Source organism: Gallus gallus, chromosome Z (assembly GCF_016699485.2).
Source record: "Gallus gallus isolate bGalGal1 chromosome Z, bGalGal1.mat.broiler.GRCg7b, whole genome shotgun sequence".
Taxonomy (NCBI): domain Eukaryota; kingdom Metazoa; phylum Chordata; class Aves; order Galliformes; family Phasianidae; genus Gallus; species Gallus gallus.
This window is the reverse complement of record NC_052572.1, coordinates 40,646,798-40,674,386: the sequence shown is the minus strand read 5'-3', so window position 1 is coordinate 40,674,386 and position 27,589 is coordinate 40,646,798. Positions and strand designations below refer to the sequence as shown.

Sequence of the window (27,589 nt, the reverse complement as noted above, 5' to 3'; positions counted from 1 at the left end):
GGAGGGGGGCGCTGCGTGCGGCGGGGGTGGTGCCGTGGGGCCGCCGCCGGACGTTGCTGCCGTTGCCTAGCGAGGCACTGTCAACAGCGGGCGCGGCGGCAGCAACGGGAGCTGGCGGGCTCTCCCCGCCCCCCGGCCGCGCCGCCCGCCCTCCTTTCTTCTCCTCCGCTTGGCGGTATCGCCGGGCTGCGCGGCGCCGCCCGGTTCTTCGGTAGTGAGAGCTCCTGGAGGCGGCCGGTCCCGAGCTCAGCAGGTTTGGAAAGAGGCCGGGCCGCTCCACAGCGCTGCTTCCCGGCACCGCGGCGTTCCGTGGTTTGACGTGCAGCGCCTTCCGACATTCGCGTGTTGTTAGGGAGCAGTGCGTAAGATCTCTGTCTCTCTTTTTCTCTTTCGGTTACCTCTTTTATTTACTACTTTTTTTTTTTTTTTTTTTTTTTTTTAGTATAACTTTAAAGGGGGGGAGTGGCAGCTTTTTGCGGCTGTCCTTGCTGGGGATGAAGAGAGGGCCCTCAGGTAATTAAAAGCAGACGTAGGCCAATGTGTGGGTTGGATCCGTGTGCAGTAAGTCATAGGTTCACTCCTGGTTGCCCTGTCCTTTGTGATTCGAGGATGGTTCCAACCCCAGCTTTGCCTGTTTGACTTCCAGCTGCCCAGATTAACAAAATGGGGCTTTTCTTCAGCCCCCAGACACAGTTCCTCAGCTCCAAACTAAATGGGACTGAGTGAGGTGCAAAAGCTCCTCTTGCAACCACAAAAGACCGTGTCGCTAAAACTCATACATAAATATTTTCAGCAAACCTGAGTTTCATGTGCTTAGCAGATGAGTTCTGCTAGGCAGGAGCTCTGCGAGTTTTCCTCGCTCCATAGAGCTGCTGAGAACTGGCTTGAGCCAACTGGCTGAGGATCCAGCAATGTTCCCAACTGACAGCTGTAAGGAAATGCTGTTCGTTGATGCTTTTCTTTGTGCTGCTCTGCAGTGCTGATGTGTTAAGAATGAGCGTGCAAGGGACAGTAACAGGAAGCATACATGCTGAAATATATAATTAGTAGAAGTTAATTACATATAGGCAGATTAAGATCAGGTGAATGCTTTGTATGTAGTAATTGACTATGTGTGAAACCATCCCTGCCTTGCAGGCAGCACAGCAGCCTGCTCTGCATTTCTCAGGTTATAAATGCGTGGCCCTTCTTAAGTGGAAGAGGGCTCTAAGGTGTGTACATATATGTGTATATATATACACACATATATGTGTATATATGTGTGTCTTTAGGAGGAAAAGGGTTTGTTTGACTAATTTCTGTTGCCTATGCGGCAGGACTGTAGCAGTAGGAAAGTAAGATTCCTCATAAGGATGTGCTTTATCAATAAGTTTGTGAACAACGCCTTGCAATACTTTTCCTTCAAATGGCTGTATTAAATTCATGGAGAAAGTCAGGCAACTTTCAGGCTTATGTCTGCTAGCTTAGAAACTAATAATAACAAAATTAAGGTATGAATACATTTAACAGTTATTAATATTGCTGCTTTTCTATCACAGTTACTTTTCAGCATTTAAAGGTGCCTTGTATTCATTAGGAAACCCTTTGACCTTCAACCTCAGTAGGGAATTAATTCTTATTAAATAACTGGGATAACATTTTTTTTAGTTGCAGAAAATTGTGAATGAGACGAGCACTGGAACTGTAACATCTCCAGCAACTACGTGAATACCAACTGGGGATCACAGAGATGGAGGCTGGCATGGAGGAAATCCCGGTTAAAGTTGCAGTAAGGATCAGACCTCTGCTTTCCAAGGAAGTACTTCATAACCACCAAGTGTGTGTGAGATTAGTTCCAAATACACAACAAATTATCATTGGAAAAGACCGTGCCTTCACTTTTGATTTCGTATTTGGCAAAAACTCAACCCAAGGAGAAGTTTACACAGTTTGCATTAAGCCTCTTCTACTGTCTTTAACTGAGGGATACAATGCTACAGTATTTGCATATGGACAGACAGGCTCTGGGAAAACTTACACCATTGGAGGTGGTCACATTGGTATGTTACAGGTCTTGTTCTGCTTCATTTTTTTACTTGTGTAAGATGTAGTTGTGCAAATTAAGTATTTAATGCATAGCAGATGGAGCTGGAGAATGAAGGGGTCATGAAAATAGATATAATAGAGAAAAAAAGAAAGCACAAAAATGTCAAAAGTGTATGGAGCAGTTGAAATGTTCTAAATGTAAATTCTTCATACATTAAGCTGTAAGAAAAGTATTGGAGAGAGAAACAATTTGTTTTTTTGTTTTGTTTTGTTTTTTTCATTTTAACATGCAAATTGAACTGTAACTCCTTTCTGAAAACTACTACTACATGCAGTGCTTTAGAAATTCTCAATACTTTTACCCTACTGAGAAAATATCTGCTTTAGGCAATAGCTTGCTTACTCTCTATTGGCTTCTTTTGAGAGTCTAGTGAAGGTATTAATTTCATGTTTAAGTTTCATAGAATGAATTCATAAAATCACAAGATGGTTTGGTTAGGAAGGGACGCTGAGTCCACTCGGTTTCAACTCCTTGCCATGGACAGGGCTGCCACCCACCAGGTCAGGCTGCCCAGGACCCCTTCCCACTTGGCCTTTAACATCTCCAGGGATGGGGCACCCACAGCTCCTCTGGGCAGCCTGTGCCAGTGCCTCACCACACTATTTCCTCCTAACATCTGACCTAAACCTCTCCTCTTTTAATTTAAAACCATTCCCCCTTGTCCTACCACTATACTCTCCCAACAGCATTCCTCCCCATTTTTCTTCTAGGCTCCCTTTGAATACTGGAAAGCTGCTATAAGGTCTCCCTGAAGCCTACTCTAGGCTGAAGTTTCAGGAATAATTCAGAACTTAATTTTAAGTCCTATTAATGGATTAAAACAAATATTCTGATCGACAGAAAAGCAAGTACTTACATAAGAGCTCAGTGTTCTCCAGTATTTCAGATTGCTTTAGTCCATCAAGTAGTAAATCTCACAGACTTCTCATTAGCTTCAGTCTTTGTAGTTTACGCAGCAGAATGACTACAAGTATCTGTGACACCTTTCTTTGTATTTTAGCCTCAATTGCAGAGGATGAAAAGGGCATAATACCACGGGCTATCCAGGAATTATTTCAGCATATTTCTGAAAACCATAACATTGACTTCCATGTGAAAGTATCTTATATAGAGGTCTACAAGGAAGAACTTCGTGATCTACTGGAGTTGGAGACCTCTGTGAAAGATTTGCATATCCGAGAAGATGAAAAGGGGAATACAGGTAGGATTTTGGATCTAAAATTTGATACACATGCTTTCAGTTGTGTGCCCAAATTATTCTTTCCATCTTGAAAAGAGAGAAATAGCATCAGGTGTTGAGGTAGAAACACAGTTACTGCTTCTACAAATTCTGCCTAGAAACGCAATGGTGCCTGGTTATTCCGTTGAGTAAGTATTTTAAAATTAAGCCTTCTTACTTTAAGGTTATATTTGTTAAGCTACTTACACTGTAAATATCAGCACCCATTTCACTCTGAGATGAGTGGGACAAAGAATGGTATCATCTGATATTTTTAGGAGCTCTGAAATAAACATCCCATAGTTCTCCTGTCTCTACTGGAAGATGCTAGAAGAATCCACTACAGAGTCTTTTTATTCTGAAACTGCGTAATTTGTGGGGTTTTTTTTTTCCTTTATTCCTTATATTCTCATTTCTGTATTCTTTACAATATTATTATTACTGTTGCTTTGAGCTAGTATGGTTTTCTTCTCTGTAGCTGGAAGAAGGCACTACATGCACAAGCAGTTAGTACAAAGCTTAGTCTACACAGTCACTGCTTCACACACCGTATATATATATATGGTCCTGATGCAGTAGTTTAAATACTACTGTGTTTAAATACTACAACAGTATCATATATATATATATATATATATATATATATACACATATATATGATATGATATATATATATATGGGGATGCGTATCATATATATAATCATATATAATCATATATATCATCATAGCATAGTAGTATGCATAGTGGTATGATACACATCCCCATATATATATATATATGATACTGTTGTAATATTTAAACATAGTAGTATTTAAACTACTGCATCAGGACCATTTGAGTCAGCTTTAGTTGATCATGTACCTGCTATGGTATTTTACAGCCTATACTAAAACAAAAGATAAAAAATAAGCTGGTAGGAACACTTACTACCACTTCTGCGTTGTAAGATTACACAAACAGTAGATATTTCTCTAAAAGGCTCAGCTACCTGATCTATGCAGAATGGAAATGCTGCTCTTAACATAGGCTGGGAATCATTTCTACTACAAACTTTTTTTTTTGTCTTTTTTTAACTCACAAACTAACCTTTGAGCTGAGATTGCTCACTTAAAATTGCGTATGTCTGTGTGTAAATGCCTGAAGGTGTGTGTTCTGTTTAGGATACTGTTACAAATGCTATGACACAATACACCCACACTTTAAATTTCTGTGGCCTTCAGATGTGCTGTACTTCTTGGTTTCTACATTCTATTTTCTTTAACTGTGTGCTGTGACCTTATAATAATGCAGGCTTGTATGTTTCTTCCATTTGTGTTTATAGATTGCCATGAACTGTTGCTGAAAATAATTTAATTATTCTTATTTCCTTTTGTTTGGTGTTTAAGTGATTGTTGGTGCTAAGGAATTCCAAGTAGAATGTGCCGATGAAGTAATGAGCCTGTTGGAAAGTGGCAATGCAGCTCGTCACACAGGCACAACACAAATGAATGAGCACTCTAGTCGATCTCACGCCATTTTTACCATCAGTATTTGTCAGAAACAGTCTGCAGAGACTCAGAAAAATACTGATGTTCCTCAGGATCCATCTTGGAAATCAGTCAGAATGATTGCTTCCAAGTTCCATTTTGTGGATTTGGCAGGATCAGAGAGAGTGACAAAGACTGGAAATACTGGTGAACGGTTCAAAGAATCAATTCAGATCAATAGTGGTTTGCTAGCCTTGGGAAATGTCATCAGTGCTCTTGGAGATCCAAAAAGGAAAAGTGTACATATTCCATACAGGGATGCTAAAATCACTCGTATTCTGAAAGACTCCCTAGGAGGAAATGCCAAGACTGTCATGATAACATGTATAAGTCCATCCTCATCTGATTTTGATGAATCTTTAAATTCACTCAAATACGCCAACAGAGCCAAAAACATTAGAAATAAACCAGTTGTAAACTACAACCCTGATCAAGACCGGATTGATGAAATGGAACTTGAAATCAGATTGCTCCGAGAAGCTTTGCAGAACCAGCAAGTCAGTAATCAGTGTTCACATGACTTAAATCAAGAAAGAAGTCGAATCAGTTCGCTAGAAGAGCAGCTCACGCAGCTTCAAGTTCAGTGCTTCAGTTATAGAAACTGCATAGATGAAGCCTTCCCATTCTTGGTTGACTTGAATGATGATGTTAGCTTAAAAAAAAGTCAGCGAGACAGGTTGCAGAGTTGGATCACCATGGTGCAAGAAGTAAGGAAAGAAGTTCTCACCATGCAGCAAGCTGACACCAGGACTGAGACCAGCCATGAACCTCATCATATCACAGTCCTTCAGCTAAAGCGGGAACTCAAGAAATGCCAGGTACTTAAGCTGATTATTTTGTAACTATGAGAGGTCTGCTAAAACTTGAATTCAGTTTTGAAAGGTGTAAAGCTGTTAAACATGAATTACACCTAATGTGTATTTAATTTTGACTATATATTCCCAATTTATTTATCTAATCCTCTGGAACACAGTTTTAATGGATAATTGAATGGACTGTCATCTTCATCCTGATAGAGCTAGGTAAGGTAATACTATATTCTGGCTAATCAGTTGTAAGATAATTCTATGAGGTTGGGTTATTTTATCTGTTAGATTCTTGGTTTTAGCTACGATAATTTTAGTTGTCCTGTACCCTAGAAATTGTTTAAGTAATGCTGAACAGTGGGTCTATCAGAAGCATTACAAACAGAATGCAGACATTCTGACAAATACCTAAGTACTTAGAGATAACACTGGGGCTAAATTTCATAACTTCTATGTAATTCTACTTGATGCTATGTATGTAGTATACTAGTATAGCTGATACTATGAAGTTGCAAAGTATCTTTTCTGGCGTTATTAAATCATTTTCTAACATTCAGCAATCTTCTTAACTAGAACTCCTTCCTTTAAGTTTCATTATTAGGCCTTTAGTTTACTGTGTTTCTGAAAAATTTACAGGTTTCCCTTTCTTATCATTTTCTTACACTTGCTGCTACCCACTTCTTGTTTTTAGGTGACATAGTTCTTTACAGTTTTCTGTCTGAACTGAGAGTTCCAGAGCATGATAAGGGATATCTTGCAGATATCTCATGAGGATCCTGTCACACTGGTACCTCTGAATAGTTCTTTCTCAGCAGCTCCAGGTGATGATGTAATGGAGAAGAACTTTGATCCTTCTCAGACATGATAGTGTCTCCTCACAGAACTGACAAATGATCAAACAAAAATAATATTTTAACATCCCTATATACATTCAGGAAGTGTGTATTTTGGATGTACTGAGTTAAAATGTTAACTGTGAATAGTAAAACATTTTAAATGATGCAGATACGAGGAGTATCTAGAGCCTTAACTGAAAATTAATTTTGTGACTTAAAATATCTGTACACTAATTTGAAACAGAGTGAAGTTCTAAGGTGAGCTCCTTTTGAACAGATCTGAAAAGATGATTTGATTCTGTCTCGTAAAAGGAGATGGTGCTCCAAGAAGTTAGAATTTTATAAAATCAACACACTCACAGTTTTCACGCTGTGCTCTGGTAAGCCTGTAGATTGTTATCTGCCAAACAATTCTGTCTTCTGTTGGCTCCCATCATTCTAACTTACAGCTGTTTTATTTCTTCTGTAGCTTATTTCAAACCTCTGATTCCCATGTTCAAAACAGCATAAGAGCTGGATTGAAACTGAAGGGCACACAGGTGAACGTGCCATCTGCAGCTTAGAGGAGATGGTTAGAGAGAAGCTAAAATAAACAGACAGGAAGGACTCTTGACTTAGGCTTTCCTTTGGATCATCTGATTTAGTAGCAAACAGTCAACCTATTCTTGTGTGTGCAAATGTATTTATCTGCTAACAGATGTGACTGCCGGGATAATGCTGAGCAAAATTAATGTGCTCTTGTAGCCTCAGGTAACAACCAAACTCACACCCAACCTTGCACTCACACCTACTCCATCAGTAGGACTAGGGAAGAAAAAATAGCAAAAACAGGAATGAAGAGGCTTGGCATAAAGACAAGAAGATTGCTTACCAAACAGACAAGAAAATATAATTTATTGTAAACAAACATTTGATTCCTCATTTGAAAATTGGGAACAAAAAGATAAATATTAAAAAAGTACCTTTCCCCCACCCTTTTCTAGGTTCAACTTTGCCTTTTCTCCAGATTTCTCTGTCACACTGCTGAGTGGTGCTAGGGTATTGAGGGGTGGTTTATGGTCAGTACACAGCAGTTTTTCTCCGCTACTCCTGTTCACACCATCTGATTTGGGCATGGGTTCTCCATAGGCAAAAGTTCTTCCAGGAATATCCACTTGCTCTGGCATGGGTCTTTCCTGTGCTGCAGTATGGTTCAGTTATCAACTTTGTCATGGAGCACCTCTTTCTCTGACCCTGCTGTTTCTTCTGGTCTTTCTTACTTCATTTTATTCCTTGATCTTCTTTCCCTCTTTTTAAATACGTAATCACAGAGATGACAGCAGCTCAGTAAACAGCAGACTCAGCTGTGCCCTGGAATGCAAGTATGTTTTTCTCCATCAGAAATTACTCTAAATGTTTGGGCATGACAAAGGCTGTAGGTGAATCCACCTTCCTTGTTTAAGATCACTGTCATGCGCTTTGCGTAATGCCATATATTGCATGCAGATATACTACTTTCTGGCAGTCAAATGTGTAAGGTAGAAAGTAAATAAATGGAAATTGTGCCACTGTACTTCCTTTCGCTGGGATGGAATCAACTTTCCCCACGGCAGCCCTTGTAGTGCTGTGCTTTGCACTTGTAGCTATAACAGCATTGAACAGCACCAGTGTTTTGGCTATTTGCTAGGCAGCACTCACCCACCATTAAGGCTGTTTCCACTTCCCCCCTTGCCCAAGGCCAGTAGGCTGGGGATGGGCAAGAGATGAGGAGAGGCTGACCTAAACCAACCAAAGGGATATGCCACACCATATGATGTCATATAAGCATTAAAAGCTGGGTGGAGGGGGAGTAGAAGGAGAAGAGGGGCAAATAATTATGAAAGCATCTGTCTTTTGGAGCAACTGCTTCATGAATCGAGGCCTTGCTTTCTAGGAGGTGGCTGAACACTACTTGCTGATGGGAATTAGAGAATATTTTTTTCTCTTTTTCCTTCTGCATTTGGCCTTTGCTATTCTTTCACTGAACTGCTTCTATCTTAACAACAACAACAACAAAACACGCACAAAACAAACAAACAAGACAACCCTGCAAGTTTTCGTCCACTTCATTTTCTATCCCACCATCCTTTGGAGGAGGGGGAGTGAGAGAGCAGTCACATGGTACTGCCGGTGTTAAACCACAACAACTGCCTTCTTTTCCAGCATTTCATCCTGCCCTGCTCTTACCATGCTAGCATCTGTATAATCTTCTTTACTACTACCTGTTAATTTCTCCTTCTGTAGTTGTCTCATCTTTGAATAATGATACAGCCCCATTGTCAGACAGGATACACTTGTCAACTGAGTTTGGTAGAAATATTTGTATTGTACATGTACTTTGGAAAAAGTTCTATACTCTAAAGAGACATCACGTTCTTCAGTGCTTTCTTAGGACTTAAAAAGCTCTTAAAAAGAGAGTTGTCTTTTTGTGAAAGAAAGATGTAGGTAAGCTAGTTGTGCAGAAGTATCCAGTTTTAGAATGGTGAGATATGATGTTTCCGTACTTTGTCTTTAGTTTCTGCAAGTTTTCTGGTGGACTAACTACATTAGAGCTCTCCTTCAATCGCTATTAAATTATTTTCTCATAAAAACACCTGCAGGAATATTCTTTTAGTTTCTTTAATCTGTAGGCAGATATCTGAGTATAAGAATGAGGAAGGCCGTCCTTATTTTGTCATTCAAGAAACATACTAATCTTTGGCTGATGCTGAGACTTTGTGGTCACATCTCACAGCGCACTGAAGAAAATAGTTGGATTGTAGTTGGATTATTGGTACCTTATTTCCTTTGGGAGAAATAAATTTGTCTGCAGAAAATCAATAGATATGAAACAGAAGCGATAAAATAGTTTGTAGAAAACACACATGCCAGAGGTGAGCAGCTTTTTCACCAGAGGGCCATGGTATTATAACCAGAGGGATCTTGACAGCTGTTCTGCAGAAAAGCAGCTCTGCAGAAAAGAAGCTGGGGCTCCTGGTGGATACCTGTGAACATAAGCCAGCAGTGTGCCTTTGTTGCTAAGAAAACCAGTGGTATTCTTGCCTGCATTGCCAGCATGTCAGGAGAAGTGATCCTTATTGTTGGGGCTGTATCTGGAATACTGTGTTTAGTTGTTGCAAGCCATATCGTGGGGTTCATTAAACACAGCGTAGCCAGACAGTTAAAAGAGGTGATTCTCTTGCTACATGTAGTGTTCATGCAGCCTCACTGTGAATGTTGTATGCAGTCCTGGGCCTCTTAATATAAAAAGGATGTTAAGGTCCTTGCAGGTATCTAGAGGAGGGCAACACAGCTGGTAACAAGGCTGGGAGATGTATCCTGTGATGACTGAAGGTAGAGGGCTGTCCAGCCTGGAGAAGAGGAGGGCAGGAGGTGACTGCATGGCTCTCTGCAGCTCTCTGAGGAGGAGAGGCAGAGGGATGTGCCGGGCTCTGCTTCTGGGAACCCGTGGCAGAATGTGGAAGCAGCACAAAGCGGTGGAAAGAGAGGCCCAGTCTGGACATTAGGAAACATTTCTGTACTGTGAAGGTGGTCAAACACTGTCACAGGATTCCAAGAGAGATGGCTCATGTCCTATGGGGTAGGGTTCAGGAAGTGTTTGGATAAGTCCCTCAATAATATGCTTTAACTGTTGGTTAGCCCTGTGGCGTTCAGGCAGTTGGACTAGATCTTTGAAGGTCCCTTCCAAATGAACTGTTCTCTTCCATTCTGTTCTGTTCATTTTCTCTTCTATTCTGTTCAGTTCTGAGGCCACCAGTGCTTGAGAGACATGGAGCTACTGGAAGGAGTCCAATGTAGGAACACATAGATGATGGAAGTACTGGAACACCTACCTCTTCTCTGAGGAGAGGCTGAGAGAGATGGGACTTTTCAGCCTAGAAAAGAGGAAGCTGAGGGGGATCTCATCAATGTCTATAAATACCTGAAAGAAAGATGCAAAGGACATGGAGCCAGGCTCCTTTCAGTGGTGCCCAGTGCCAGGATGAGAGGCAGTGGGCACAAACTGGTGGGACAATCCCTCTGTACACCAGGAAGCACTTCTGTACTGTGCTGGTGACAGAGAACTGGCACAAGTTGCTTAGGAAAGTTGTGGAGTCTTCTTGGAGATCTTCAAAAACTGCCTTAATATGGGCCTGGGCTCCCTACTCTGGGCCTCTCTACTTGGGCAGAGAGGCTGGACCAGATGGGCTCCAGAGGTCTCTGCCAACCTTAATCAGTCTGTGATCCTGTGATTGGAGAATTTCCTATACATACATCAAAACTTTGCAGTTCTAATCACATTTTTGAACAAAAAATGAAAATGTATATATTTTTCATTTTCCAGCATCAAGAATAACAATGTTCCCTTTTTCCGAGCTGAACTTTCCTTTTATTATCCAGCAGGCTTTAGTCATGGATGAAGAATTATTTAGCCAGAAGGACCATGAACTGATGATGCTACAGAATCAGATAAAGGCATTAATACAGGAAAATGAAGAGCACCTGGAATCTTTAAAGAAGGCTGAAGAAACACAAAGATTACAGGTATTTTTCCTCTGGTACATGTTACGTATATCCATAGTGATCCATCTTTCCACAGTATGAATGAATTATTATTTTAAGACAAACCCTTCAGGATATTCTGGGGGCATATATGTCTACAAATCTTAGGAGCATTTTGTTTGAATCAGACCTGTATCCCTTAATGAGGCAAGTCATCTAGTGAATGAAACCCAATATTGTGATTCCTAAAGTTTATATATCAGCCTAGCTGTGCCACAGCCTTTCTGTACAACCTTACATTAATCATTTACTTTCTCTGTGCTTCTTAAAACATACCACATACATCTTTCTCCAGGCGTGTATTGCTGATAAGTTGTTTCAGGGCAATTAATGGAATAGGTTCTGAAAGACCTTCAAAAATACTTTAGAATATGAAAAAGACTTATAAAGCACCTACTGAATGCTTCAATTGAAAGGTTGTATAGAAACATATTTTGCTATGTCTTTAGGTGTCAGAGTAAAGTATCATTGCCTTTTTACTTACTGAGATAGAATTTCATCCTTATTTTCTGAGTTTACTATTATAGACAACTGAGAAACATAGTGAAAACTCTGCTTTCCTCTTTCCCTCTTTTGATATTACTGCTAAAGAAATTGTAATGGGTAGGAAGTTTAGAGTATTTCAAGATCTAGGAGACCATGAAAAGGACATTTGATATTCTTTTAGCGTTGCCTGTCATGTGGATGATAGATTTGACTTTTTGAAAGGGAACAACATAAATATGGCTAGTTAGTACCCTTCTCCTTACTCTTCTTTTTCTCCTTTTCCCTCTTCTTTACTGATGGCTTGGGGAGAGTAGATTAATGAAAGGTAAGTATACTAATAGTCATCTTTTTCTACCATTTGTTGCTTTTATGTTCTGTCATCTCTGAATAGGTTTGTTGGGTTTTTTTTTTAACCCACTCAACATAGTGTCTGTGTATTACACCAAGTCAATGCTTATAATATTAATCTCAATTATGCAAGATAGAATTTCTGAATAGGAACTGCTGCATTTTAGGCAAAAAATTGCAACTGGTTCAGTACTAGAGACAAGAGCGACACTGAGAACTTCCAGCCACCAGTTTTATTTAATCCACTAAACTGATATATTTAGTTAAAAACATACCCTTCCCCCCCCCCCCCCAAAAAAAAAAAACCAAACAAAAAAAAACAAACAGTGTTATAATTAAAAGCAAATGTTTGTGGCAAATGGTTTAAAGTTGCATTCACAGGAACGTGCATTTTAGTGATACATGGAGTAAGAACTGAATGTAGCACGTAGTAAATGTTCATACACATATGTGTTTATGTAACATGTGATGTGCTGAGAGGGTACAAGCGTAGCAGGGATAAGAATCTTGAAAGAGTTAAAAACAAACAAACAAACAAAAAACTCTGCAAGGTGGAATTGGCCTTTACTTCATCCAGAATCATAAAATGTGTGGTATTCATATGTATATTCTATTTTTTATGACAGAAGAATATTATATATTGTATTCCAATGTCAACTTGTATTGTTTGTGTGTGTGGAAAGAGCTTGCAGTCCAAGACAACCAGATATAAAGGATAATACAACAAATATATGATTCAAAGTAGAAGAATGCATACATTTGGTTAACTATCACCAGCTGCTCTTTGGATTCCCTGTTTTTGGTAGGCCAGATCTTACAGGTATTCTAAAAGGAATAAAGGGAGTTGAAAATCAATGCAATCTTGGCCTTATTGGATGAATTAGTTCAGTGGAGATAAGTGATTTTGAAGAATGTGCAGATACTGCTGTAGGAAAGGCAGATGAGTAAGTTTTTCAAACTAGCATTAGCAAGCATTTGAGGCTGAGTAGGAAAGAATGAAGTAGTTGGTACAAGGTCTCTTGGGGTTATGCATGTTTTTGTTTATTAATACAAATAATCTTTAAAGTAAGGCTGCTTGAAGAGGAAGCCTGTGCACAATTAATTATTTGAACTTGAACCATATGTTTCTTTTGAGCATGTTTCTTGAATTACCATTTTATTTCTTCATAAACACATTAATAAAGCAATCTGGGACTAATAAGTATGTCATCACCTTCCCACTAGATGACTGGGTAAGCTAACTTAACCTACCTAGAATATGTCCTTCTGAACAAAAATGTCTCTAACAGCATTTACTGGAGTTTGGGAACAGGTAAGATTAATGATATGCCAGATAATTTTCAGCTTGTTCCAGAATCTGCCTATGCACTGTGGAAAAGTTTAAGATCAATGAACGATTTACAGGATTCTTGACCTTGGTGATGAATCTTGAAAAGGTGAGTATGATGTAGACCAGATGATCAGCAACAGCTCAACAGTTTTTCTTTTCTTTGTCGTTGTTTGTTTGCTTTTATTTTGTAATGAGAATGAGAAAATGGTGGAACAGCAAATCCTTATTGATCAGCTAAAAGAAAAACTGGAGAGGTTTACAGTTGTGAAAATGCTGGACATCACAAGTGCTTGTGAAGATGAGCCTGCTGTTGTGGCATCTGCAAGGAGGCCATACAGTGTCCCACTTACAAAGAGTCTGCTACACTCACTTCACCCACCTTCAGGGACAGAGACCCGAAAGGTAAAATCTGCCTAAATGTTACATTCTTTTTTTAATGGCTATAGTTCAGTAGTTAGATTAGACATAACATATTGCAGTCAGCTGCAGTTCAGTTTCCTAAAGTGAAGACTCTCAACAACTGCTTTAATGTTGCAACAGGTTGTATGCCACAGTTGTCCAAAATGTATGGGCTAGCATTTAGAATCATGAATGGCTAGAGTTGAAAGGGACCTTTAAAAATCACCTAGTCCAACCTCCTGCTGTTGGCAGGGACGTCTTTCAGAACATCAGGTTGCTCAGAGCCCATCTAAATGGATTTTGAAAACTTTTAAAATTTATCAGAGTGATAAACCTGTAGTCTTTTCTGGTCTTTTCTTGGGATTTTTGAGGCTTCACATATAAAACATAACCAAAATTGAATGATTACTCTGTATTGATTCATTGAATATTTGGGGTAATTAGTTGATATTGGCACCTTCTTCTGCATTTAGAGCAATTTTTCTAAATACTTAAAGAAACTTCTATTAAAAAGGATTTCAAAAATATTATTGAAAATGTCTATAATCTTGCTTACAAGCTCAGGCAGTGAGAGACTGCCAAAATGAAATACTACTGGAATATCAGTAAAGAGTTACTAAATTATTACAAGTATTTCCTGGGTGATTTTTGGCAGGTATATACCAGTCCCCCTGCCTTCTCCCTGGCTCGGATGATGGCGGGATTCCGTGCTCGCAGCCAGATGATACTGAGCTGCATAGAAGATCAAGATGAAGTCCTTCACTGCCACCTCTCTGATGACAGCGATGGAGAGGAAGAAAATACACACAGTAAAAAGAAAAGCTCATTTAAGTAATTTTTTGTCTTATATTTTTTGCTACAGACCCCTACATAACAAATGAAATGCTGCTGTCTAATCCTACTAGAATGTGAGGCCATCTTTGAGACTACTTAAAGCAAACTTACGGGATGAGCTGGGCACATTACAAAGATTAGTTTAACAAATATATGTATTTTTTTAATGTAATAAAGATTGCATGATCCTTCTTTCGGGGCCTGAATCCACCAAGAATATCTAGAGGGGGAGGAAAATACAAATAGTTACGTGAGCTTTCTCAGTTTGGTGTTCTCTTTGAAGATCGGGTACTTAGCATGAAGCTAACAGAAAAAAATATTCCTTTGTGTTTGAAATGCAGCATGTTTTCCATTCTTCCTTAGGCATTCAATAAACCGCACATGGACACGGAAACAATCGTCTCTGTGCTTACCCTTTGAGCTAACGGACATGAAATGTCAAGTAGAAAATTCCAGTTTGTCCAACAGATCTGCACTACAGAATGACACAGCCACAGGTAAAATGGAAGTTATGAGAGTAAATAAAATTAGATATTATAATACTGTAATATGCAAAATTGTGTTTATCACATTTAATTATTTTTCCCATAAAACATCTGTCTGATGCAAATATTCTTTGTTATAGCTCAAAATAAACATATTTTGAGATTTTTTTTTTCCTTTTGAAAATGACATCAGTCACCTTAATGCTTGAATAATTCTTAACAGTCAGAAAATGCTTTACATATCAAGAGCTTTTAGATATAAATCTCTAGTGCTCATTCAAGGATAGGAAATGGATGCTCTTATTTTATCAGAGATGCACTGAAAAGGTTTAGATACTGTTTTACTTCCTACTCATGGTCTTGAAATGCTAATGCATCCTATTGTTTCTTTCTCTGTTTAGAGCTATGGCAGGAAAAAGGCTATTTGCACTGTTCTTTCCATTTGGTTCTTTCACTTCATATGCTAGATGTCTACACACGCAGTATTCCAAAGCATTCTCTTTTTGAAAAATAGTGTGTTCCATTTCTTCCTTCATCTCCACATTGCTTTGTTTATTTTAAGATGAAGAGATTGACAGCCTCCAGAAAAGTCATGTTTTTAACATGCAGAAGTTAAAGAATTCAGAGTTAAGACTCACTGAGGCCCAGCAGAAAATGAGAGAACTTGCACTTAATATAAAAATGAAGGAGGAACTTATTAAGGAATTGGTAAGAACAGGTAAGTGGCTACTGATGGACAAATTGAAATGAAGACATTCAGAAATAAAAAAGAGAAAAGAAGAAAAAATTCTGACATCCTGTATGTCATAGTTTTTATGTAATTTTCCTATGCAAGAATACTTGTTGTATCTTGAAGATTCATAACTTACATAGACTACTTGCTATGACTGCACTGAAGGCTGTAAATTTTTATTATGGCCTACTCTGCTATGATATGCAGATGTGTTTGTTGAATATTGTTTGTGCTTTGCTGCTTATTCAGTTTATCCACTAACAGTGTAATTTCCCGTGTATGCTTAGAGTTGCTCATTGCTTTGTGGACATGTGTTTGTTACATGGTGTCTGGGCTAGGAAAGAAGATGTGATGCTGTGCTGGGAATGCTTGCATTCTCATCACAGCAGTAGGGAAGCAGGAGTCAGAAGTGGAAAAGGTTAGTGTCCCTTTTCGCTTATGTCATTGAGACTCTGTCCTGGTAGAAACTGGCATTATGATGACCCTAAGGTCTCTCCTTACTACTTTTAATCACACTCTTCTCCTGTGTACAAATTCTCTCAAGGCTGTTTTGGCATTCAGAAAGATTCTGTACCCCCAAAAAATAATACCTGAGGAAGATTGCCCAAACAGGGAAAATTACAGGGCAGAAATACAATCCAAAGTTGTTTACTGATTACCAGGTTGGAAGTTGAGTAATAAATAAACAGCATAATCTTCTGGGAAAAAGAAAATTAATGATCTATGAAATAAAGGGTAGACATTTTGTCAAAGACTGAAATAGGCAGAAGAACTTTATTTGCCACTTGAATGGTGCTTTATTTGGTGACATCAGACGACTCATTGAAGAATTCAGATTTAAGACTCCTTTGTTTATCTCTGTCTCAGAATTATAAAGGAACTGTTTGATTAGAATAGGAAAAAATATCTCAGAAATTTTCAGTTCAGCCAGAATTAAGTAAATAATGATTAACTACATGTTTAAGTAATAAATTTCAACTGATTATCTTGCTGTTTTTAAACTATTTGGATATGTTGTCTTTAAGGTAAGGATGCACAGTCTGTAAGCAGGCAGTATACTCTGAAGATATCTAAGCTGGAGCAAGAATCTGAGCAGGCCAAAACAGAACTGGCTGAAACACAAAAGCAGCTTCAAGAGCTGGAGAGTAAGGAGCTGAGAGACATTCCAGAGAAAGCCAGGTTACAAAAAGAGTTCCGGAAGAAGATGGATGCAGCTAAGTTGAAAGTGCAGGTATTTTTGACATGATCATTAGGATTTACAAACACTTGTTTAAATATCATCTTTAAAATTTTAACTGTCTGCTTGTGAAACTCTCACCAGCCTTACGCTGCTAAAGCTGGTTGGATTGAAGTAGCCAATGAAAATGTTAGTACAATTATACTTAATGCTACTTAACAAATAGGTAGTTAAATACATTCCTGGTAAAAAAAAAAAAATTGGATGGTATGAAATACACCACTCTGTAATATCATACAAGAGCGTACACAAGTAGATTACTTCAATTTTATTAGCTGCTGTAAATAAAATTGCTGCTTTCTGGAAATAGTGTATAAATTCTATCTTTAAGCAAGCCTTCATGATGGTTTGTGATTATGTGTTTGTAATACCAGGTTCAATATCTTCCAGTAACTAATTTTAAGTTCTCTTGTGGGCCAATTTAAGTACTCCATGCCTCTTGGTCCTAGAATGGTGGGCCAGACAAGCACTGCACAAAAAATTACATATAATACATATTTTTTATAAATCTTATATATATTATATAATTATATAATATAAGACATAGTTACCTGAGTTCAGGACCAGAACCTTGATAAACCTTTATATCGCTGCACATTTTCCTGAGCTGTTGCTTCTGGAAGAGTTCACTACCTTCATTGTGTTACCAAGGATGAACTGTATCTGTGCCTTTTCATGCTGCTTCAGATTAGTTCTGCCTTTGCTGATTTTACCCGAAGGCTTAGAAACCACAGAAATAATGAGTGATTATTGTGGTAAAATTTAGTAAGTCTTGCTGACTGTCTGAACTCAGTGAAATACAGAATAAACCTGGATCACATTATAGTTTTAAGTTTTCTTGCTACTAAGATGAAATTTGCCATGAACATTCAGGCCTTACAGAAAAAGAAGCAAGACTCTAAGAAACTGGCTTCATTATCTAACCAAAGTGAAAAGCGAGCAACAGAACTTGAGCAGAACATCGTTCAGATGAAGCATCAGCAGACCTTGCTAGAGAAGAGATTGCATGAGGAGAGTGAAAAAAAGAAGCAACTGGAAACAGAGATTCAGCGAGACCAGCGACAAATTAAAGTAGGACTATTTCTGCTTCTGTGTAACAGACAATGAGATCAGCCAATTTTGCCTCTATTTTCCGCAAAACAATGCACTATGCTACCAGATTTTACGTAGTTCTATGTAATCACTTCATTGACAAGTTCACTGAAGAAATTGTGTATGAATATTTTGGCAGAAATCTTCTATTCACCTTTTTCCTCAGCTTTTTTAAAGAGATTCTATTATGTGATGTCTAGCCTTGAGGTGTAGTTTTACATGTAAATTTAGGGTTGATATTTCAGTTTATATGCTTCTGTAGATTCTGCCATAGAATGTGTTTAAAAACAGCCTGACTGAGGCAGAAAGCATTTTTTTTGTGTTCTTTTTTGTTGGTGTTTTTTTTTGTTTTGTTTTGTTTTCATTTGTTTGTTTGTAGGAACTGCAACTTAAGATGGAGCAACAACAGAAGATTCTTACACTTAAAGATAAAGAGATTGCTGCATTTAAAAAGAAGAATTACTCTGCAGGAACTTCGCAGAAGTCAGAGGTAGCGAATATTTTCTAAGTCTGTGTGGGTGCTGAAAATCAAAAAAAAAAAAAAAAATCTTAATTTATCCCTAGTTATTTTGGTAGAATAATAGGTGTTCTCTGCAACAGTGCTACCTGTGTTATTTCAGATCTGAACATTGGGACATGAGAATTTAATGAATTATCAAAAGTCTTTAAAGAAAAATGAAAATAAATTTTAAAACACAGTGAAGTAATGGTAGCTTTTTAGACATACTAGTACTACACCCACTGCTAGGCTATTACTTAAGAAGAAACTTCTCTGAGCAGGATCAGAACTCTCATTTTTTTCTGTCTTTCAGCATTTTTGTTTCTTCACGTAATGTCTTTCATCAAATAATTGATCCTAGGGGCAACTATAATGGAGTGAGGAAGGACTAGCTGAATTTTCATGGTACCTACAGACCTAGTTGGTCTCTTTTATATTTAGGGCATCTATTTATATACCTGATCACAGGAAAAGAGTATTTTTCGTTAAAGGCATCTGGTAAGAAATTGTTTAAATAAGGTGTAGCAATATAACATTGCTGAACCTCCTTTTAAGTCAGCCCAATTTGTGTATTATACAGAATCAAAATTTTGTTGCAGATTTAATGTTAAGATTAGGAATGTCATTTTCTCATACAGTTTATTGGTTACTCTAAAAGGTGAAAAAACAGAATCATAAAATTCTGACCCAAGAAGTCCTCATTAACACTCTCCATATCTCTATTTAATTTACAGAAATTAGAAGAGCAAAAGAAATGGCTGGATGAAGAAATGGAAAGAATTCTCCAACAGCACCGACAATTAGCAGAACTAGAAGAAGATTTAAAGAAAAGAGAAGCTATTGTAGCCAAAAAAGAAGCATTATTGCAAGAGAAAAGCCACCTAGAAATCAGGAAACTGAGGTCTAGCCAGGTAATTCAAGAAAAAGACAAGAAAATCATCACAACTGTAGCGCTGACTGAAAGACTATAGAAGGAGGGCGACCAGATAATAGGAGAGGTTTAAGCCATGTGACTTGAGCTTCTAGTAGTCACATAAGTTTTGGTGTGACTTGAGCAAATCAACATTCTACATGTGAATAATACAGAACAATCGCTTTTTTTCACATTTTGTCCCCAGATTCCAACAATAAAACAAAGAATTGAATACTGGAATACTGTTATTGCAGATCATTAAATAACGATATCTAAAAGTGACTTAATCTTTCTGCAAGCTAGAGAACATGGCAGATAAATTTCACATTATTCATTTATCAGTAGCAAAAGAAATAGAAATTTAAGTATCATTATCAAACTCACTTAATGTTTGTAGAAAACTGAGCATTTGAGTGGTTTCATTTCTTTTCATCTTCTAAGTAAATTTTATGATAGCTCTCTACTCAATTCGTATGGGGTCCCATTGCAAGAAGCAAGCCTTTCACTGTGGAAAGTGACCCATATTTGTTTCCTCTGGAAGGAGTGTCTCGATGTTATACCTATTGTTTCTGGGTATTTTTTAGGCTTTAAATAAAGATAGTATGAAATTGTCTTCTCGCTTAAGTATGCTGGACCAGGAATTGTGTGATAAAAGTTTGCAGCTTCAGGGCAGCACTACTGAAGACAGGACAGACATTCTGGAAAAAATCCAGATTCTTCAGAAGGAAAGAGATCAGCTGCTCACAAGAAGAAATAGTGTGGATGAGAAACTGAAAGAGGGTAAAGTGTTGTCAGCTGAAGTAAGTAGGCACCCCTGAAATAAATTTATAGGTTTTAGGCCATAAAAAAACATTCCAGTCATGAACTAAGTCTCCTGACAGTAGGTAAGCTAGAACCAAGGGACTGAAGTTGGGTAGTTTTTAATAATACTAAAATACTGCTATGTAGTGCTACTGTCATACAAATTAATAAAGTTTATATTCAGAGAGACTTTACGTAGTGCTTTGATAAATTCCACTACCCTAAGGATTATAAAATCAGAAGTAATGGAACTGGACATACATCAGTTTATCCTAAACAGTTTTTATAATGTCAGGACATAGACAAAGTAAAGTATTTTTGTTGTGGTAAAGTATTTTGTTCTGATATTTCTTGATTCACTTAAAAGGATTTTGTGAAAAAGCAAACTTCACCTGAAGGACTCCATAGAATCACAGTGAAAATAAACCTTATTGTGTGGATGTTCCACACTAGAGTTATCAGCATAATTAAGTTGAAGGTATAGCATACATTTATATAAAATATACAGATTTGCTTTATGTCTTGAGAAGCAGAGTGGGCCTGTGTATGAGCTGATGATGTGCTAAAGAGAATCCTACTCATCTCACTCCACAGAATCTTCTGCAGTGCTTCAGGCCATTCAATTCTACCACTTCTCTGAACAGTTTATGGTCACAAAACTCCTAACTTATCTGATTCATTCATGAATCTGACAGGAAACTGGTGCAACCAAAAAAATATTAGTGGAAGTCAGACTGTGGAGAGGGAGAATGAAGGAAGGATAAAACTTATGCTTTTGTGATGATGAACCAATTGTTTGAATTCTTTGTTCTGGAGGGCAAAAAAAAAACCACAAACCCAAGTTCTAGATTTCTATTCTTCGTCTTACTTTTTCCATTCCATTCTCTGTACTACTGCTACTGGTTTGCCTTGCTCTTAAATTTAATTTCACTTTTAAGAATAAAGTTAATGTCTTATGTATACAAAGATTAAATTTTTACTTATGAAGAAGATTTAATTCTATGTTTCTCTGCAGGAGGAACGTATCCTTTTCCAACTGGAAGAAGGAATTGAAGCCCTGGAAGCTGCTATTGATTACAAGAATGAAAGTATTCAGAGTCGACAGCATTTGCTTAGATCTTCTTCACAAATCCTTTCACAGAGTGAGGATAACATAATAGGAAAACTAGTTGCCTTGTCTGCTGCTGAACTCAGAGCTATCCTCTTCAGATATTTTAACAAGGTATGCTTTGGCTAATGAGTAATATTTTATCTGATTATCTGTTACTGTTCTAGGTAATGAAATGAAATGGTGTCAAGTAGCAAAAATCAATTTAACAAGCTTTTCATGAAAGTCTGCTTAGGTTACATACATTTATGATCAACTCAAGGTATTTCAAGTCTTTACATTAACGTAAATAGGATGCTTGTGTGTTAACTTTGTATATCTTGTTTTGAGGTCACCAGATTAAAAGGTCTTTAAAATCTGAAAATTTCCTTGCTCCTTTCCACTATTCTGTATTGCTAACTTTTCAAGTAGGAATATACTTAAATATTGGTGTCATATTAAAATTGTTCCCACCTGTAGGCTTCACAAAGTTCGAGCTAGTTTTGGGATAGATGTTTTTTTTTTTTCCAAATTCGTTATTAAATCTCTGCAAACACCATGTTGTTTGCAGCCACATGCACAGATCCAAGAATCAGATATTTGGAAATAAAGTGAAATACACTGGGACATGGTGTGTCTTTGTGATATTGGATGAATGTTAGGTAGTTTTGTGAAGTTGTCTGAGGGTGGTACACAAGTTGGAAGTTTTCCAGAAAGAGGAGATCATTTTTATATCAGTTTAAATTCTGCACAGAGCATTAAAAAATTCACTGGTCCATGTGATCAAAATGTGCCACGCTTCTTTCTGAAGAATGAACTCACAGTAGCAGGTAAGTCTGTTTCCAGTATAAGCTCACAGCTCATAGAGACAGTTGCTTTTGTATGCACTAACCTGTTAAGCAGGACTGTAAATGCTTTTATTAAAATGGTTAGATAAAAGAATGTATTTCTTTCTTAGATTGTTGGCCTGCGTGAGACTGAACGTAAGTTACAACTGCAGACTGAAGAACAGGAAATGAAGGTCATAGAACAGGAAAACATAATACGTGAATTAGAATCTGCACTTGAACACATCAAGTTGCAGTGTGATAGGCAGCTGACCCTACAGCACAAAGAACATGAGAAAAAACTACAGTTGATACTGCATCATTTCAAGGGTGTGTGTTTGTTTGTTTGTTTGTTTTCAAAGAGGGATGGTACAGTAAGGATTATCTTTAGCTGCTATTCAGAAATGCTATATTTCAACTGAAAAAAAAAGAAAAAACCAAAAAAACAACCACAACAGAAAAACCCTATCTGAGGTACAAAGATACATTTTGGCTGTTACTATTCTGATATTACGTAGGATGCTGGTGAACTGACACAAGGTGCCTGCATAAAAGAAAAAACAGTATTTTAAATAAACTATCAGAATTGTCATATTTTCATATTGAATTTGCTGATATTGGAAAGTTGAAATTCCCACCAATCTTTATTTTCTAAATACTCCTATTAAAATTACGAATGAGGTTGACGTGGCCTTTTTGATCATGTGTCATGTTGTGTACATGTACATGTACACACAAAAAGCAAGATACAGGACATATTCCATCTAGCTGGGCATCTTGATTTTTGGCACAGAGGAATAGGTGTTTCATTCTGAAACTAATTTTACTTGTCCTAGAACAAGATGGTGAAGGTATTGCAGAAACCTTGAAAGAGTATGAAGTGAAAGTCCAGCAACTGGAAAAGGAGTTATTTTTCTACAAGAAAACCAGCAGAGAGCTGAAGAAGAAATTGAAAAGCTTCCTTGGAGAGTCATCCCACCAACTACTTCCACCCTCTAAATGTAAGTACATTATCTTAAAATGCTTTTGCAATTCTCCATAGACCATCTGAGCGGTAGTGAACAGGCAGTTCACTACCTGTAGACCATCTGAGCGGTAGTGAACATCAGATAGACATAAAAACTGTATTTTCACTGAACTGTTCTCCAAGAATGTACTATATCTCCTCAAGTTTCAAAGGAGAGACATCTTTGGCTTGTAAATGCAGCAGTGGTACTTAATAATCAGTGTTGCACATTCTTGTTTACTTTTCTCTGTATTCTAGTACAATTTCAGTAGTTATATATATTAATATATATTAATCACTGTTGTGATGAAGAAAATGGTATTTTGCTGCCTGAGTGGTAATTAACAGCTTTGTAGCATACCACACTTGAGATGCCAGTATTTTAAAACCTTAATTAACGTAATTCTGCTGCTAGCACTTGATTTCACAGAAGTTACTTAATGTGAGATTGTCCATGAGGAGCTCCATACTTTCAGTTACTAAAAGTAACTTAATAAAGTACTCCTCATAAAGGCTTAAAGATATTTGTAGTAAAAAGATAACTTGCTACTGTGATTCCGTGCTTTGTCCAAAAAAACCCCAAACCAAAAAACAAACAAACAAAAAAAACCAACTAGCAATAACATTGTTTGAGAGGATGAGAAAAAAAGGTTCAATTTAGATATTTCACACCTCACGATGTTACCACGACCACCTCAAATGCATAATGGCTCTGTGTTTCTTTTTAAAGCTCAGTATAACTGGTTCTTCCTCTCAATTAACGTTTCTGTTGCTTTCCACTTGAGATAATGCTATGTCTTCTAACACATAGATGTTGGTCACACGTGTTGCTCTCAGGTTCAGCCCCCAAGGCAAGAGAAGGTTAATTACTCTGAAGTACACTGTGATGGTGTGAACACAAATATTGTAGAGGCTGGATTGTAGTTGAGCACGAGAAAGATCATTCTGTGTTTAATACACAAAGAAGCATGTAGTTATGGACATGTTTCCCTGCAGAGAAACACACATCTTAGCCAAATTGTAGCAAAGTGCAAAAGGGAGAGGAAGATCTCTTTGAATTTCCAACTTTTTCAAACACATATGTTTGCAACATTTGTAAGGAGTGATCTGTATTTTTGTATCATTTTTAGTTACTTTTCAAATGAATACATTTTGAGCCATAATACAATGTAATTAAAAAAATTGTTGGTGAGTTTTAAAAATAATTCAAAACTTCCATGTACCTTAAAGTCACATTTGCAGAGTATATTTTCTATGTTCTATTAGTGTAATTGCAGACTGCTTTTGAAAACACAAATAGTTTTTTATTTGACTGTCGTGGTTGAGTTGTTTTAAGACTGCCTACGTTACAAGTTAGAATCATGAAGCTTGTATTACAGCATTGAGTCAGAGGAAAGCGAGTGAGAAAGTGAGAGTGAGAGGAAAGCAATTCCCTCTGATGTTTTTGTAGATGACAGGCTTTTAAAGAAAAAGGAACAGATGAGGTTTAACAAGAGCAAGTATAGTGTCTTGCACCTGGGGAGCATTAACTGCATGATCTGTACAAGCTAGGGAATGACTTGCTGGAGTTAAGATGTGCTGAGTAGGACCTGGGTGTTCTGGTGGGCAACAGGTTGGCCATAAGCCAGCAGTGTGCCCTTGTGGCCAAGAGGGCCAATAGTCTCCTGGGATACATTAAAAAGAGCATGGCCAGCAGGTGGTGGCCAGCCTCTACTCTGCCCTGGTGAGGCCACATTTAGAATACTGCATCCAGTTCTGGGCTCTGTAGTTCATAAAAGACAAGGATCTCCTAGAAGGAGTCCAGTGGAGGGCCACAAAGATTATAAAGGGCCTGAAGCATCTCCTCTATGAGAAAAGACTGAATAACCTGGGTCTGTTCAGCCTGGGGTAGAGAAGACTGAGGGGGGGTTCTTATCAATGCTCATAGATACCTAAATTTAGATGGGAGGCAGGTACATGTGGCCAGGCTCTTCTCAGTGGTGTGTAGTGATAGGACAAGGAGCAAAGGCCTAAAACTTGAACATAGGAAGTTCCATACAAACAAGCAGAAGAGCATCTTTATGGCAAGGTGACAGAGCACAGGAACAGGTTGCCCAGAGACGTTGTGGAGTCTCCTTTTATAGAGATATTAAAGACCCATCTGGACACCTACCTGTGTGACCTGTGTATGGTACCTGCTTTAGCAGGAGGGTTGGGACTCATTCATCTCTTGAGGTCCCTTCCACCTCGCAATGCTGTTATTCTGTGACAAAAAAAATGAGATTAATATGACTTTAGATGACCTTCACACTACAGTTATGCACAGTGTAAAACCATACCAGCTCTCTAATGTTTCCTGATGTCGGGTACTCAGAAGAGTTGGACTTTTGCTTACATATCTCCTGATAAATTTTGTTTTAGATAACAGTGCTGGTGACAAGGCATCCAGTCAAGATGAAGCAGACGTTGCATCTGAAGAATTCAAGTTGAAAACCTATTGTCAAGCAGGAAAAATAAAAGAAGCAGAGAGAACAAATACTTTAAGAACACAGCAGAATTCGTACCAGCTTGGAGAAGATGTATCAGAATTTGGATGCAACAAAGAGCGCTCCTCAAGCATTGTTGATGACAGACTAGGAGAAGATGAAACTCAGCCTTTGAAGCCTCATTCTCATCTACCTTCTGTCATCCAGAGAAGAGAGACTGTAACACAGTTTCAAGGAGTAACCCCTGTAAAACTATCTCGGAGAGAGTTACGTCATATCCCTCCCTCTGAATTATCTTTGAGGCGCTCAAGCCTTGGAGCTGGTGTCAGTTTTATTGCTCCAGATTCCATTGAAATGGACAAAAAGTAGTATCACTAAGACATAGTTACTCCTTATTGAGTTTTTAATATCTGTTGCTTATAAAGCAATGTTGCTAGATTTCTGTGTTGATGCTCTTGTTACATAATAGCCACAAATAAATGAGTAAGTCTGCTTTGGTTCTTCTGGCTAGTAGGTACTTGTGATGTTCACACAGTTTCAGTGACTCTTAGATTTTAGCTAACATGGTATCTGTGGGCATATCATTCAAAGTCCTTTTAACATTAAATAAATTATATGATTTTAGGTTTTTTTCCCACTGATTTGGAAAATAAAAAGACACATTTTTTCAAAAACTGCCCTGTGAAGTGCACTGCACCATGTGTAATTTAGGTTTCCCAGAGCAACGTTCTGCTCTCTTGTGTTAGAAACAATAGGGAATTACTTAATTTATTTCAAGATGTAGCTAGAAGATACAGTTTCCAGAATCTTGCCCAGTACTGATAATGACTGACTTCTGTAAGCCTTTTTCTAAATACATTTCATGCAAACCATGCCCGAGATCAAAATTGATGCCTCAAAATAAATTTGTTACTTGAAAGGATTGTGAAAGATTTTCTTTTAAATGATATTTAATTACCATTATTTAAAAGTCCTATTGTATGAGCTAGAAGTTTTACTCACCCCCGAAATATATATCTTATTTGCAGAATAGTTTTTACAGCCTATTTGTGAAATTAAGAGAACTGCTTATTTCATATTATGGCTTTGTTTGTTGTGGCTTTTAAACAATTGAATTTTGGGAACCTCAATATGTGACATTTGTTTTTGTACTACTAGAGTATGAAACAAACAAACAAAACAAACAAAAGATAACCAAATTCAGCATCTTCTAGGGAAGCTAGATGGACAAATACAGTATTTTCTTTGTCCTTGTTGTTTGTGTCCTTCCATTTAGAACACAGATCTTTGGATTTCTTATCTGCTTCAGAGCCAGGACTACACAGATCCATTGGTTTGTTGTTGGTAGGCAGCTCAGGATGAAAAGCAAATCTTTTTTGTATGTGTACTGTGCTTACTGAGAAGTATATGCTTAACAGCTGCACAAACTTGAAGGCAGACAACAGAAGGACCACAATTAAACGAATTTAATACTTCTGTCCATAACTTTCTGCTGCATAAAAAGAGGAACTGCTGAAAGTAAGGTTAGTTTTATTTCAGCAGTGGACTTCAAGTGGTCATGTTCAAAATGTTGTGGATTATTAGATATATTTAGCAAAAGGACTTTTACTCTGCTGTTGTCTGGGCTTGTTGTTGTGTATAGCAGAGGTGGCTATAGATAAGAAGGAACTGCGTTTTTCCATGCTGCAAGCAAAGAACAAATTTGTCCATATCACAGAGATGTTAACAACATGATAAATGGACCTATTGTCTTGTGGCACATTTAAAATTTTATAAGTAGTCTGCAAAACATTATATTCTAATTGGTTAGATACCATTTAGCTAGTCAAATGATAGCTTCATTCACAGTTATTATTATTTTCTCTTGTTCTGCTCAATTGTAAGATAAGGACTGGGGCCTTTTTTTGTACTTTCATGGAAGTAACAACAGAGTCTTACTAATGTTAAATATTAGTGTATATTGTACTCCATGTTTGTAGACAAAAAGCAATAAACAGAAACAAGTAAATACA

General features: G+C 37.7%; 1 protein-coding gene across 6 annotated transcripts; it reads left to right on the top strand.

Moving 5' to 3' along the window:
- Positions 1-58: 58 nt before the first annotated feature.
- KIF27 (kinesin family member 27) lies at positions 59-27,589 on the top strand. Of its 6 annotated transcripts, none has more exons than XM_003643028.6 (18): positions 59-253; positions 1,648-2,039; positions 3,087-3,287; positions 4,693-5,651; positions 10,874-11,017; positions 13,395-13,601; positions 14,254-14,429; positions 14,796-14,929; positions 15,480-15,635; positions 16,676-16,881; positions 17,761-17,958; positions 18,359-18,469; positions 19,213-19,389; positions 19,976-20,191; positions 21,208-21,414; positions 22,238-22,436; positions 22,943-23,107; positions 25,513-27,589. In XM_003643028.6, exons 2-18 carry the CDS (start codon positions 1,730-1,732, stop codon positions 25,944-25,946), a joined length of 4,200 nt encoding a protein of 1,399 aa, XP_003643076.2. In that variant the 5' UTR covers positions 59-253; positions 1,648-1,729; the 3' UTR covers positions 25,947-27,589. The 6 variants fall into 6 exon arrangements, with proteins under 6 accessions (XP_003643076.2, XP_004949262.1, XP_004949263.1 ...); XM_004949205.5 differs by having other exon boundaries at positions 59-358; XM_004949206.5 differs by having other exon boundaries at positions 59-362; positions 10,877-11,017.